The 14,052-nt window shown below is 43.7% G+C and overlaps 1 protein-coding gene across 1 annotated transcript in view; it reads left to right on the top strand.

The window, feature by feature from the left end:
- Positions 1-14,052, top strand: part of SNX9 (sorting nexin 9) — a 99,372-nt gene that overhangs the window by 54,709 nt on the left and 30,611 nt on the right. Inside the window, exons 5-9 of the mRNA XM_077755072.1 lie at positions 3,543-3,708; positions 4,993-5,146; positions 9,276-9,360; positions 11,432-11,557; positions 11,679-11,796. Of these exons, the coding sequence (XP_077611198.1) occupies positions 3,543-3,708; positions 4,993-5,146; positions 9,276-9,360; positions 11,432-11,557; positions 11,679-11,796 (649 nt within the window). The remainder of the gene's footprint in view (positions 1-3,542; positions 3,709-4,992; positions 5,147-9,275; positions 9,361-11,431; positions 11,558-11,678; positions 11,797-14,052) is intronic.

Raw genomic sequence — 14,052 nt, forward strand, 5'->3', positions numbered from 1 at the left:
AGTGACCTTCTGTTCTTTGTATTTAAGAGTCTCGTTTTTTGTTTGATTCTTTCCCCCCATGTTAGTTTTTTTTTTCTTAAATTCCACATATGAGTAAAATCATACAGTATTTGTCTCTCTCTACTGACTTATCTCACTTAGCATTATACTCTCTAGGTCCATCTATGTTGTTCAAATGGCAAAATAACTCTTTTTTATGGTTGTGTAATATTCTCGTGCGTGTGTGTGTCTTTATCCATTCGTCGTCAGTCAATGGACACTTGGGCTGCTTCTGTATCTCGGCTGTTGTAGATAACGCTGCAGTAAACATAGGGGTGCCTGTATCTTTTCGAATTAGTGTTTTCGTATAAACAAAGTAGTTCTAAAAAGAACAATCTTTTTTTTTTAAGATACTGGCTCTGAACAGTTCATGTCTGATTGTTTCCTTGCTGTTGATGAAAATCTTCGCCAACATTACAGTCTCAGGCTCACGGCAAAGCTGAGCTCTCGCACTTGCTGTCCTACTTTATAACCCTCTGTTCCGTTTCAATTCACTTCAGGTAGCTGCCCTCAGTCTTTCTGAATCAGAGGCAAGCTGCCTGGCTTCGAATTCTAGCCTGAGGTTTCCTGGCTGGAGAGAGGTAGAGGCAGAATTTGAGCCCAGCAGCCTGACCACAACCCATGGCCCTGACCATGCTGCCTTTGACATATCATTCCACGGTGGGGCCTGCCCATTCGGGAGCTGATGGATATACTAGACAAATGAATGCCTATACTTACTGCCATCTGACTATCCAAACTTTCTGTACGTTTTGAAGTTCTTATTCTGAAAACAAAACCTCACAGTTGAGAGTTTGGAGGGCACAGAGTATATACGTGGCTGGAACACCCTCCCTTAAAACCACAGGGGGAAGGGATTCTCTTAAAGGAAGTCTGCTTGTCGGGTCCTGAGCATGACTGCCTTCATTTACAGAAGCCTCTAGAGTGGCTCTTGAGTATCCCCACGTAAGCTGTGGATTCACAGGTGCATAGATGAAATGTCTTTCTGCTCTTAATATTTGACTTAGAGCAAAATCACTAGTAACTTTGTGGGGTTTTTTTCTTGAAAGTATAAGAGATGTTTGAATGGAATCATACTTCCACATGTAAAACATACACTCCATTTTTTATGATGCTTCTGGTGTGGTGGCGGGCAGTGATTCCCTGCCCGCCCTCAATCGCCCGGTCAGTGAAGAATTTAATTAAGGCCAACCACAGTAGTATTCTAGAACATTAGGTATATTAGACAGTTTGGGTAATGTTCTTGCAAGTCCCCCTTTCTTTGTTTTTAAACACCAAAAATTTTTACGTGAGAAAGACCCAAGAAAAGAGGAAAATTTGCTATTCTATGTTCTTAGATAAACAGATTCGATATTGAAATTGTTTTTTTTTTTTTAAGGCACTGTTTGTTTTCCCTGAATTTATTTGTAAGTTTGAGGTGATTCAAGTGAAAATCAACATATTTTTCAAAACTTGGCATCCTGATACAAAAGTTTAGATTTGTTTTAGTTTTAAAATATTTAGTTGTTTAAATTTGTTTAGTGTAAAATATTTAGTTGTTGCTAAAGTTTATGTGTAAAAATAAAAGATTTATGCTAAAGTACTAGTGGTTTTCTATCCAGTGGGCTCCCAGGTCATGTGGTACTTGTACAGCTGGGTTCCCAGGGTACAAAAACGAGCCGAGACCGGTCCACATCCAGGATACGATAAAGGTGACATTGCAGATCAGTGAGGGAAAGGTGGATTTTTCATTAAATGGTGTTAGGCCAGCAGACTGATTACAAGATAAAATTCTGTCAGATTCCTATATTATTTCCTCCATCAAAGTAAATTAGAAGATTTAAAATGTTTAACTCGAGGAAATAAAACCCACAGAACGGCAGCTGCCCTGAGTGGACAGGGCCGGGGGAGGGAAGGGCTGCCATCCTTTCACTATAATACTCAGTGAGATCAGGTGCCACGCATTGCCCGTTCCCAAAGTGTGTGCTATTAATAATTGAAGTATAAAATTTCTTAAAGAGACTACGGGAAAAAAATAGTTTAAAAATAATTTTGGAGTTCGGTAGCACCCTTTGATGTAAGGCAGAGCCCATGGGCAAGTCCTAGGAACTTAGGAATGTAGCTGTACAGTCTCTTGGGAAGGAGTTTGACACAATCTATCAGCTGAAAAAGCACACTCATTAGCCCAGAAATTTATCTGCTGGGATTTCGCATAGACGCGTGGGACACATGGGAAAAGATGTCCAGTGCATTGCAGCATTATTTACAGTAGCTAAACACTGAAAGTACGATACGTGAGCATCAGACTATGTCGGTTAAACTGGGAGAAACATACAGCAGAACCTCCTGGAGCCGCGTGGAAGAGCCTTGTGCTGGTGGACCTGCTGATGGCCCTCAGAGAACGTTTCGAGCCATTAAATGAAGGAAACACAAGTGCAGAGCACAAAGTACCATTTGGGCCCACTTGTATGTTTAAAAATAAGAAGGCTCTCTGTGGGCGAGTGTTTGATTCCGTATATACAAGGAACTGATTAGTAATAGACGTCTGGGAAGAATGGCAGCTTAAGTGGTGGGCATATTTATTAAATTGCATATCCTTTTCTTCTTTTTGAGGTTTTTTTTTTTTTTAACTGGGAAGATGCTACTTTCTCAAATAGAGATAAAAACCTAGTCAAAAATACAACAGATTTGCTCCAAAATGGCTGACATGAGTTCAACGGGCCCTCATCAGCACATATAATTGCAAAAACATGATTTAAGTGGGGGAAAAAAGATGGCTTGCAAAGAGATACATACAAGAAAATGCCGTGTAGGTCAGTTTTTAAAGCATAAGTTATTTACGAATGTGTATGTAAGTAGTAGAAGTATAAAACTGTCACCATAAATGAATACACGTTCAGAAAGGTAGTTGCTGGGTGGGGAGAAGAAGGAGGAGGTAGACAGCGGCGCCTAATAGTTCCCTTGTTCCCAAGCAGAGACAGCAGTACTCTGGTTTCTCTTCAGATCGCATAAATCTTTCATCTCAGCAGAGCTGGCAAAAGGTTAACATCAAAAAAAAAAAAAAAAAAGTTGATGCTGCTTTTTGTGCTTTCCTTATCTGTCTATTTAAATGTAAAATTTATTATTTAGGGGCACCTGGGTGGCTCAATCAGATAAGCGCCCAGTTTCAACTCAGGTCATGATCTGGCGGTTTGTGAGTTCAAGCCCCACGTCAGGCTCTGTGCCGACAGCTCGGAGCCGGGAGCCTGCCTCGGATTCTGTGTCTCCCTCTTTCTCTCCCTGTCCCTCCCCCGCTCGTACTCTGTCTCTCTCTCTTTCTCTAAAAAATAGATAAACATTAAACATAAACAAATGTAAAGTTTATTATTTAAATTTATTTGAATTTAAAAATTGTTTTAACTTTATGTCAATTTTTTCAGCACCCCTGTTGTATTTATTATTATGTGAGTCCTACTGAATTGAGTAATGTTTTCAAGAAGTCACAAATAGTCTCTCTCTCTTTTTTTTTTTACCCCTAACAACAGGTCGGCAGTGGCAATGACCCCTGGTCAGCCTGGAGTTCTTCCAAGTCTGGGAACTGGGACAGCACGGGTGACTGGGGAGCCAAGCCCGAGGGGGCCGCGGCCCAGAGAAACACCTCCAATAACTGGGACGCTGCCTTTGGTCACCCCCAGGCCTACCAAGGACCCGGTGAGGAAGAGGGCGCGGCTGGTGGCCGGGCCCACCCTTCAGGGGCCTGGGGAGGGCATCCGAGTCAAAAATAGAATTTAATCAAAGGAGCGCTCTCAAGTGCTCTTGTTCACTAATAGCAAACCTAGATTTCTGGACCCAAATGTGGGTAGTCGTTAATTATCATCTTTAGTCCCACCCCCGTCATCTGTCACGGAGTCGAGGACGCTTGCGGAACAGAGCGGCCCAGCGGCCGCGGGAGACCGAAGGGGCAGGCCTCCTGTGGCGGCGGCCCGATGCCACCGCGGGCNGAGTCTCAGGTTTTTTATGGCATCTTCCCGCTCCAGAACCTTAGCAATGGACACACGTTTGTTTTAAAACTTTGGGCCAAAAAAAACCCTACTTGTACAGAGTATGATTTGTCACCTGATGGTTTATGACCTCTGACTTGCCTGCTCTCTTTTCCTTGACTACCCGTGTGACCCCCGGGCTTCAGTGGAAATGCAGAGACCAAGGGGAATTTGTAGAAGGGGAAACAGTTCAGGAATTAAGAAAAAGGGTATTTATGTCTTTCTCAAATTAAATCAAAGGGACAGAGATCTGCCCCTCATTATTTTACGAACCCCGCCTGAGCACGTCACACGGGGTANTTCGTTTTCGTCTTGCTTTTTGCCTCTCGGCTTCTCCCGCTGGCAGCGCCAGGGCAGAGGTCCCCGGGCACCTGGGCCCTCAGGGCAAGAGACAGGAGCCCAGACGGTGGGAGCAGGAAGGAAGGGAAAGCTGACAGCCCCTCCCTGCCTGACGGAGGTCACTGTTAGACTAGGCTGCGGGTACTGCCTCTTCCGTCTTGTCCTGCTTCTCCATCCCTTCCCCCCCACNCACCTCCCTCCTGCCCTGGCTCCCCTGTGTTATCATTCATATTAATTCTTTGCAGTGATCTATCCCCCCCACCCCAACTCCCCGGTATTCCCGACTCTGTTCGATGCTTATTCGCAAGCTTATAAGGCGAGACTTCTCTGTGCGCGGGCCTTGCCGTGTGCACACCACGGGGCCCCTCTCAGGCTGCATTTATCCGAAGTTACTTGGACAGACAGCCTGGGTTCTAACTTGTCTTTTGCGCTGAAAGGCACCATCCGCAATTGGAGCTTTAAACCAGACCGGAGTCTACGCTGCAATGTGCCTGTGCCACATCCTTGTCTCTGTTCTTTCGTTGGGTTCCGCGGTCCGTAGTTACTATCAGAAAATTAAGTCACTGCATTTGTATTTCGTTTTCCTCACGTGGGGATCTTCTGTGCCCGCCCCCAGCAACCGCCGGCGACGACGACGACTGGGATGAAGACTGGGACGACCCCAAGGCGGCCGCCCCCTACTTCAAGGATTCAGAGTCAGCAGAGGCCGGGGCTGCTCAGCGAGGCAACAGCCGGGCCGGTTCGTCCTCCATGAAGCTGCCGCTTAACAAGTAGGTGTGAAGGGCGTCGGGGACCGTGAACTCCATGAGGAAACAGACGGGAGGTCCAAGGAGGCTTTCCTCTTTTCAGCGATCTGTGAAGTTTGGGGTGCGATTTGGTCATTTCTGTTTGGATCGCAGCTTTAGCTTAAAGAAAAATTTTTATTCACTTTAATATATATATGTATATATGTTTTATATATATGTATTACATATTAATATATATGATATATAATACATTAATATAATTTAAATATATAAGGATATATATTTATTCATATATAAGCATNTATATATATTAAAGTGAATAAATTTATTCACCGTGAAGTGAAATTGTTATGTTTAATGATATGTCAGATACCGCTTTTACCTTTGTCAGCTCCATGACACATTAAGGTCTTCTTGCTGATGTCACAGAAAGCTGAAAATGATCATATTAATAATAATAACTCTCTTTTAAATGTTTGACCATTTGTTGACCACTTACTGTGTGCCGGGCATTGTGCAGAGTGGTGTGCACCGTGTGACCCTCATATCCCTTTGTGGTACACATAATCTCGTGTCTTTCTGCGGGAAAAACTGACACCAGACAGGTTAAGTAACTGTCCAAGCTCACACAGGTGCCAGGTGATCTAGTCAGGATGCCGGTCGGTCCCTCAGTCTTTCAACAACTTGCCTAGTATATTTCAAACTTTGTTTTCACTTAGATTTCTCTTAGGTTTAAGAAGAAAAAAAAAAGGGGGCACCTGGGTGGCTTAGTCGGTTAAGCGTCCGACTTTCGCTTAGGTCATGATCTCGCGGTTCATGGGTTCGAGCCCCGCGTCGGGCTCTGTGCTGGCTGCCAGCTCAGAGTCTGGAGCCTGTTTCAGTCTGTGATTCCCTCTCTCTCTGACCCTCCCCTTTTCACGCTGTCTCTGTCTCTCTCTCTCCTAGAAATAAATAAATAAATAAAAACATTTAAAAAAGAAGAAGAAGAAAAAAAAGATTTTGGAACAGTACTTGTAGCTACAGTGCCTAACAGGAAGGCATGTGGGACAGAGGGACTACGGCCATAGCACTGTGGGGTTTCCCGGGGCAGAGTTCTGGATAAGTCTGTAGTTCACGGTGTCATTCAAAAGAGAGAGACTTTCTGACTTCCAAAAGAATCTTCAAATACTCTTCTTTCAGTAATATGTTTAATACAGTTTTTCTAAAATTACTACCACTTTTTCTCAACGTTCCAAGTCCATGATTCAAAGCTGAGAGGAAGGAATGTTAATCCGTATCTGGAAAAAGTTGTAAGCATAACGTTTGCGGTGTATCTAGATGTCACGATCTGGGTCTGGATCTACATACATGAGCCGTGCAAGTTCCCCTTAGTGTATCTAAGTAGCATCAGGTGATTGAATGAGCTAACTTTTAGCTACATGTTCTTCCTACTTCTCTATCCGGTTTCTGCCATTCATGCTCCATTGCACGCATAATAAACTTACTCATGTGGACTCTGCTGCTTCTTATGGTGGAATGTGTAGTTCTCGGTGTGGTCTGCAGTGACGTGAGTTAGTCTGTTCTTTAAGCCTAAATACAAGGGCATTTAAACCCATTTTGCTGTCTTTTAAGCCCCCTTGGGACAATGAGGAAGCACAGACTCTGCAACAAATGTGTGGCTGAGTGTCCCTGGCTAGTTAGTGAGGCTCTGTGTCCTGCCCAGGCCCCTGCTCTGTTTGCACCACATCCTCGCTTCTCCCCTCTGCCAGGTGATCTTGGGGAAGTCGGGTGACCTCTTTGAACCTCTGTTCTGTTTCCTCATCTCTGAGGTGGAGGGGCTGGCTTTAATTTAAAGTGCTCTCTGCTCTAAAATTTCAGTTCAGGTTGAAACCATATCAGAGGAGTCCTCATTTCCACCTGAGCCTCTGAGGCCTCCCTCTCTCTCTGGTGCTGAGAACTGTTTAAGAGCCTGTGTGTTTTTTATTTAACTTGATTCATGTATGAAGGACTCACTTATAACAGTTTTAAAAATTTTTTAAATATTAGCATTTTTCAGCAGTTAATCCATTTTCTATGACAGCTGTATTCCAATCCTGGAACATGAACCTTACACTAGAGAAAGAGATTGGAAATTTAAGTGTACTCGAGCATTATAAGAATCCACCTTGATAGGACTCAGAGAATTAGCAGATGGTACTGCTGTTGAGTAAGTATTGAGTCGGTCCAGGTGTTGCTGTGATTCTCCAGAATCCCGAAGGAAGTGTGAAATGAGACTCTGCACCCAGAAGCTTACAATCTAGTCAAGGAATTGCCACTGTGTGACCACCTCAATTTTTCCATCAGTATTTTCTAGTGGAAGTATAGGATCTTTAATAAAATTGTTCCAGGGGCACCTGGGTGGCTCAGTTGGTTGAGCATCTGACTTCGGCTCACGTCATGATCTCGCATTCCATGAGTTTGAGCCCCACATCGGGCTTTGTGCTGACAGCTCGGAGTTTGGGGCCTGCTTCAGATTCTATGTCTCCTCCTCTCTCTGCCCTTCCTCTGCTCATGGTATCTCTATCAAAAATAAATAAGCATTAAAAATTTTTTAACAAAACTATTCCAGATGAGTCCATTAATTCATTAAGCATTTAGTATATTTTTCCCACAACTCCTCTAGGTCGTGGAAATACAAATACTTTCTCTAAGGTGCTTCCGGTTGGCTCTAATGTGTAAATAGATGATGGCAATTAAGTGTGATAAATTGTATAGCAGAAGTATGCTCAGAATGTTGAAGCCCAGAGAGAGCTAGCTGTACTGGAGGCCGTGGGGAATACTTTCAAAGAGAAGATGGGATAGTTAGAAATCACTTTAATTTATGAGTGTATATATGAGTCTCTGTATAACTCTTGCGTTTGATTCGCTTATCTTAATCTTAAAAGTCAAGTCATATTGGTCTCATTCTTCACACAAGGAGACGGGAGCTCTAAAGGTCACATAGCTATTAATTGTTGGAGTTGGAATTTGAACCCAAGGCCATCCGGCTACTAGACCCCTCTTTGTTCTCTTTTGTATGAGCTATGTTTAAAGGATGTCTAGGGAAAAGAGAATGGAAGTAGGTCCTTTGAAGATGAAGGAAAAGACAGGCCCCTGAGACCAGCACATTGGTTGGCCTTTAATTTGGTACATGAATGAAATAGAAGTAATGTAGTTGGGTTTTTTGTAGAAATAATATTTCTTTTCCTATTATATGTATTTTGTTTTCTGAGGGTCTTTTTCTGTTTATTAAAAGCAGTTCTGAAACCCAAATTAATCTTGTCCTCTTTAGCACTTTGGGGGCTGTGGGGTGCTCCCAGGGTGGCTCAGTCGGTAAGTGTCCGACTTCAGCTCACAGTTCATGAGTTCAAGCCCCACATCGGGCTCACTGCTGTCAGCACTGAGCCCTTTTGGATCCTCTGTCTCCATCTCTCTGCCCCTCCACATCCCCTCTCAAAAATAAGCATTAAAACAAAAAACAAAAAACGGAAACCTCTTAAAATTAAAATAAAAACAAATATGCTTTAAAAGAAAAAAGTAGTGCTTTGGATGGCTATATGTTTATTCCAGCATTTCTCCAATTTTAGAATGTTTGGGATCTCTTTACCGAGACTGGTTTTCTTTCATGTCCCCCACATCAGTTCTGAAGAGAATTCCAGAAGAAAATGGCACAAGTGCTTTGGACAGCAACAGCTTCTTCAGGATAATTGTGGCTTCTTTGAGGGAGTATGTTGACAGGCAGCTTTAATTTGGATATAAAAATGCTGGCATGTGGCCACCGCCCCATGTGTTCAATTCAAATGGCTGCGCTCGATTCTTTCTCCTCCTGTGCGCTGGGGAACATTTTTCTAGGCTGTCCTTCACTCTTTGTGGGGTGATAGAGTGTTTCAGATCCAGTTAAGCAACTAGAGTGCCCATAAATATCACACCTTCTGGAGTCAAACTGCTCTCTGCCCAGATAAAGCTTAATTAAATGACTAATTGGCCATTGAACAATCTGATTACATTAGGTTTCATTTACCACAGTTTCCTAGTCCTGGTACATCTGAAAGACAGTACAAGGTTAAAACTGTTATATTAAGTAAATGTGGACAAGAGTTGGAGAGTGCTTCTAAGGAAACACACAAGACTCACGGGCATTTGTCTTCATGATCAGATTTCCCGGCTTTGCAAAACCTGGAATGGAACAGTATTTGTTGGCCAAGCAACTAGCGAAACCCAAAGAGAAAATTCCTATCATTGTAAGTTCATTCACTTTTGTTTGCTTGCTTTGTTTCTAATTAAGCTCTTTTATAATGCCTTAAAGCCTAGAGGGTGATTAGTCTTTTGGAAGGTATTTTTAACACATTTAATGCTCCAGCTAACTGACAATATGTACTAGTATTGTAAGAATGCTGAAGATGTTTAGCATGCATTTATGCCTGTCATTATGTTGTTCAGATATATATATATATTTTTTTTTTTTTTTTTACTTTTAAGGCTATTAGTAATTGAACTAACAGCACCTGTAGTATATTTTCTTTCAGTAATTTTTCTTCTGTAAAGTATCTTGAAGTATCTTTTATATGCTGTCTTTCTACCAGCCGTATGTATTTAGCTGATAAATCCAATTCAGATATTTAGGTCTCTGCCCTGGCAAAGTACACGCATATTATCAAAATAAGATGTCCTTTCCACTGCGTTGGTGACAGTTAGCGTTTCTTCCAATAAACCAGCTGTCAGGTCACAATAAGGAGCTGGCAAATAAAAGCTGGGAGTTACTGACCCCATTCAGAATGTCTCTCATAGAATAATTATTACATAGCGTGACACGGCTCTCTGGTTTCACCCAAATGTTGGTTGCTGATAGATTTTCTGTCTAAGCATTATTGAACTACTATTTTCAGATGAAATTCTGGAAGAGAGAACTCTGGCTATCTTTTGATTCTATGGACTTAACCCATTAACTATAGGATGGGGATGGGGTTGGGAGTGGGAGCCTTGAGTGTAATCACCACAGGCCCAACACAGGGATTTGGAAACATCTGGTCTTATTTTATAATCTCTAGGTCCTGGGAAGCTTGATAAAACTGCAAAACTGATATATATATATATTTTTTTATTATGTGTTTCTACATCTTTGAAAAGCGTGAAATCCTAGAAACTCAAGAAAGAAGGGCTGTGACCAAGAGCCCCTCTTATCCCTTTCCCTCAAAGCAAATTTGGGGTAATTATCTTCTGAGTGGTTAAAGATTATTTTAATTTTTACATTTTTTCTTCAGATTTTTTTATGTAACTTCTGAACATACATTATTTTGTTATTTTCATGGGACTAAGAGCCCACGGCCCTGCCCCTCACATCCTCAAAAGGGACTTTATCCCAAGTCCAGGAGGATTGAAACGGAGCTAAGGGACCCATAAGTTTTAGGTAGACATGGCCCCTGACCCCTGTTGGCAGGCCTGCCTGAGCAGGCTCCTGGCATGGAAAGGGAAACTGAGGAAGAATGCCTTCAAATCTTCAGAAAACCCGAGAGAAAGCAGACATTTGGTTCGTTGCTTTTGAGACGCAGCAACTCTACCCACTAAGAAAATTAAAAGCCTCTGGATGTTGGTCCCTATTTGATTCGAGGTGCCTCTCTCGGCCTCAGTCACTGAGAGACGCTCCCTAGAGGCTGCTGCCCCACAGCTTTCAGAGTTTCCTGGGTCTGGGCCCCCTCTCGAGGAGTCATAGTCGCTTATTGTCAAGATCTTCCCTTTAGTCCCCCAGTAGGATTGTTTGGGCCCTGGTCACCTTCCTGACCTCATAACCTCTGAACTTTGGTACGCCACCGCACTTTTTCCTCCTTCCCCACCTTTAGAAAGAATTAGGACAAGTATATAGAACGTGAGAGTGAGCCTTGAGAGAGTTTGATGGCAGTTTGATGTTGTTGAGACATCCAGGTGTGTAATGTTGTACTTCACAAAACCATCAGTCTGTGATAGATCATCAGTGTTTTGAAACTAGCCCTTCATCACATGTGACTACGACCACTGAACGGGAGAGAGGGCAACTGTGTTCCATCCTGCCCTCCCTGGAGGAGAGGGAGGCAGACATCGCTCCTCCTTGGCCTAAGCTGGCCAGCTGGGGAGCAGAAGGGTTTGTCTTGGCAGGTGTGTTCCTTAAACACGTCACCTTCTCAGGAACAGAGGGCATTTATGTAATTTCTCAGAGAAGAGCAAGAAGGACCCTCCAAAGCATCGCTCATCCTAGAAAGAATCACTTAATGACCGATATCAAGTAAATTGACTAGTTTTCCATGTAACAAAACCACCTCTCCCTGGAACATTGTGTAGGTTGGAGATTATGGCCCAATGTGGGTTTATCCTACCTCTACGTTTGACTGTGTGGTGGCAGATCCCAGGAAAGGCTCCAAAATGTATGGTCTGAAGAGCTACATTGAATATCAGCTAACGCCTACTGTAAGTATCTGAGTTATCAAAACCAGAATTGTGCCTGCTTTCCTAGCTACGCTTTGCTTTTTTTCTTCATTTCCTATAGTTGGTGTTGGTAACGTTTTCTTCTCTTTTCCTTGCATTGTAGAACACTAATCGATCTGTAAACCACAGGTATAAGCACTTTGACTGGTTATATGAACGTCTCCTGGTTAAGTTTGGGTCAGCCATTCCAATCCCCTCTCTTCCGGATAAACAAGTCACAGGTGAGTGCACATGACCTTCGTCTCAGGATGACAGGTAACAAGACTGCGGATAGAGCATCTATCCTAATGTAAATCAGTAATGACATTTTCCATCTTCTAGAAGAACAAGATGTGCGTTTGGAAACAGTAGCTAAGTCCTGTACGTCTGTGTATACTTGGAAGTCACCTAACGACCTAGGAGAATGTTTCATAAAATTGTTTATCAGAGTTTGTGCATACACATCTCAAGTTCTAGCAGAGTCGTTGTGTCTTTATTGCTACATGATTTCCTGTAAAAGAAATACGTGAATTTTATAAATGTGAAAAGTGACACCTGTAAAAACGAGAATGCTCCAAACAGCCTAAAATGGAAATTAAAATGTATGATCCAAATGATGTAGACCCGTCATTCAGTTCAGCTGTTCAGAGATCATTACTGTATCCCGTAATTATTTGCAGTGTCCGTTGCCCCTTCACCCCCTGCCTCGGATGATCTCCGGGACAGTAATTCATAGCACTACCAAAGCACCTTGTAAAAATGCACTTAGAATTTGCTTCTTTCTGCTTTGAGAACTGTCACTGGTTTTTGTTTTTGTTTTTAATCTGCAGCCTGGTATAGAACCTGGAATATTAGTACTCAGAACTTGTATGTTTGTCTTGGAATAAAAGTGTGTAAAGAGGCTGAACTTCACTAAAGATCAGAGTTTAATATGTGGCTGCACACTTTGCAGCTAAATGAAACTAGTAAGAAGAGAAAGGAAAGGTTCCAAGATGAGAGTCGGGCCTAAGAGGTCGCTGCATCGAGGCCTCCACGTCAGAGAGACCTCGACAGGCCAGCCCGGACTCTGGGAGGCAGCGTGGGGCCTGGGCAGGAAGACTTCCTTCCTGGAGGCCCGGCGAAGACCCGAGAGGGCTGAGTCCTCGCTCAGCCAGAGCTGAGGTGGGACGTTCGGAGAGGGAAGGGGACTGGGCAGCCAGCTGGCCGAGCCGGCTCCCTGCCGGGTGTCACGTGTCCCTGTGTGCCGCTCCCTGCCTCCTCAAGGCAGAGGCGCTCGGCAGGCACTCGACACGGCCGAAACGGGGATTTGAATCGGATTCCAGACGTTACGGGATGTGGATCAGCTAGTATTTTTTTAAATGTTTACTTATTTTTGAGAGACAAGGCAAGAGCAGGAGGGGGGCAGAGAGAGAGAGAGGGAGACACAGAATCCGAAGCAGGCTCCAGGCTCTGAGCTGTCAGCACAGAGCCCCATGTGGGGCTTGAACTCCTATGCTGTGAGATTGTGACCTGAGCCGAAATCGGATGCTCAACCCACTGAGCTGCCCAGGCGCCCCGGGATCCGCTAGTCTTTAACTAGAATGAGTTACCTTAGGGTAAGAAATTTACTCTCCTTAAAACTTTGTGCTGGATTTTGGTGTGTATTTAGGTTTCTCTGAGATTGTTCCAGGAGATGGAAGGTTTTGTTTTTAAAGAAGTTGTTTTGCTTGTGACCTGCTTTTTTTGTTGTTGTTTTTTTTAACTTTTCAAAAATTTCAAATCATAACAGAGGGGAGAGTGGGGCTGCCTTGCCAGGGAGGTGACAGACACGTCCTGGCCCTCTTCGGGGGTGGCTTCTCAGTGGGCTCTCGTGGACCCGGTTGGGGGGAGGGGGTGCTGAGTGAAGGCCACGTGAGGGCGGCCAGGTTGGCACAGATCGCCACTTCCTCCCCGGCCCCCAGAGGTGTCACCGTGCCCCCGGTTCTGTGCCCCGTCCAGATACTCACCCTCCTTTTTGTCACCCTTACTGTTTGAAATCAGAGCCTTCCTTTTTCAAATCTAAATCCATTTCCGTCCATTTCCATGAAAACTTGAGTTCGGCCTTTCTCCTTGTTCTCAAATTTCAGCCTGTTTCCCGAATTTTAATGTTCTCCTTTATCAACTTGATTGGCACCATAGAGGCTTCCTAGTGTCCAAGGAGCTATTTTGGGGCTGTGAGGGTTTCTCACATCTTTTAGGCTCTAATACATTGTTTATTCTGCATCTGATAACTCAGTGCTATTTTAAAGCATCATAGAGCCACACAGCTCTGCCCCCAAACTAAGGTTTAGTTTTGTTTTTTTTTTTTAAAGCTCAGGCCCGAAGCCAGGGGGTGTCATAGAAAGCAAGAAAGCAACGGCCGCTCAGTCTGAAGAAAGTTGAGCTTTGATTCACTGACTGGGATATGTGCCGAGGAAACCGAAAAGCACAGAAGCCACTTTATCTGTCCCCTCCCGCATTTGCCTCCTGCCTGCGATACC

The sequence above is a fragment of the Crocuta crocuta genome, unplaced genomic scaffold (assembly GCF_008692635.1).
Source record: "Crocuta crocuta isolate KB4526 unplaced genomic scaffold, BGI_CrCroc_1.0 scaffold11, whole genome shotgun sequence".
In the NCBI taxonomy this organism is placed as follows: Eukaryota; Metazoa; Chordata; class Mammalia; order Carnivora; family Hyaenidae; genus Crocuta; species Crocuta crocuta.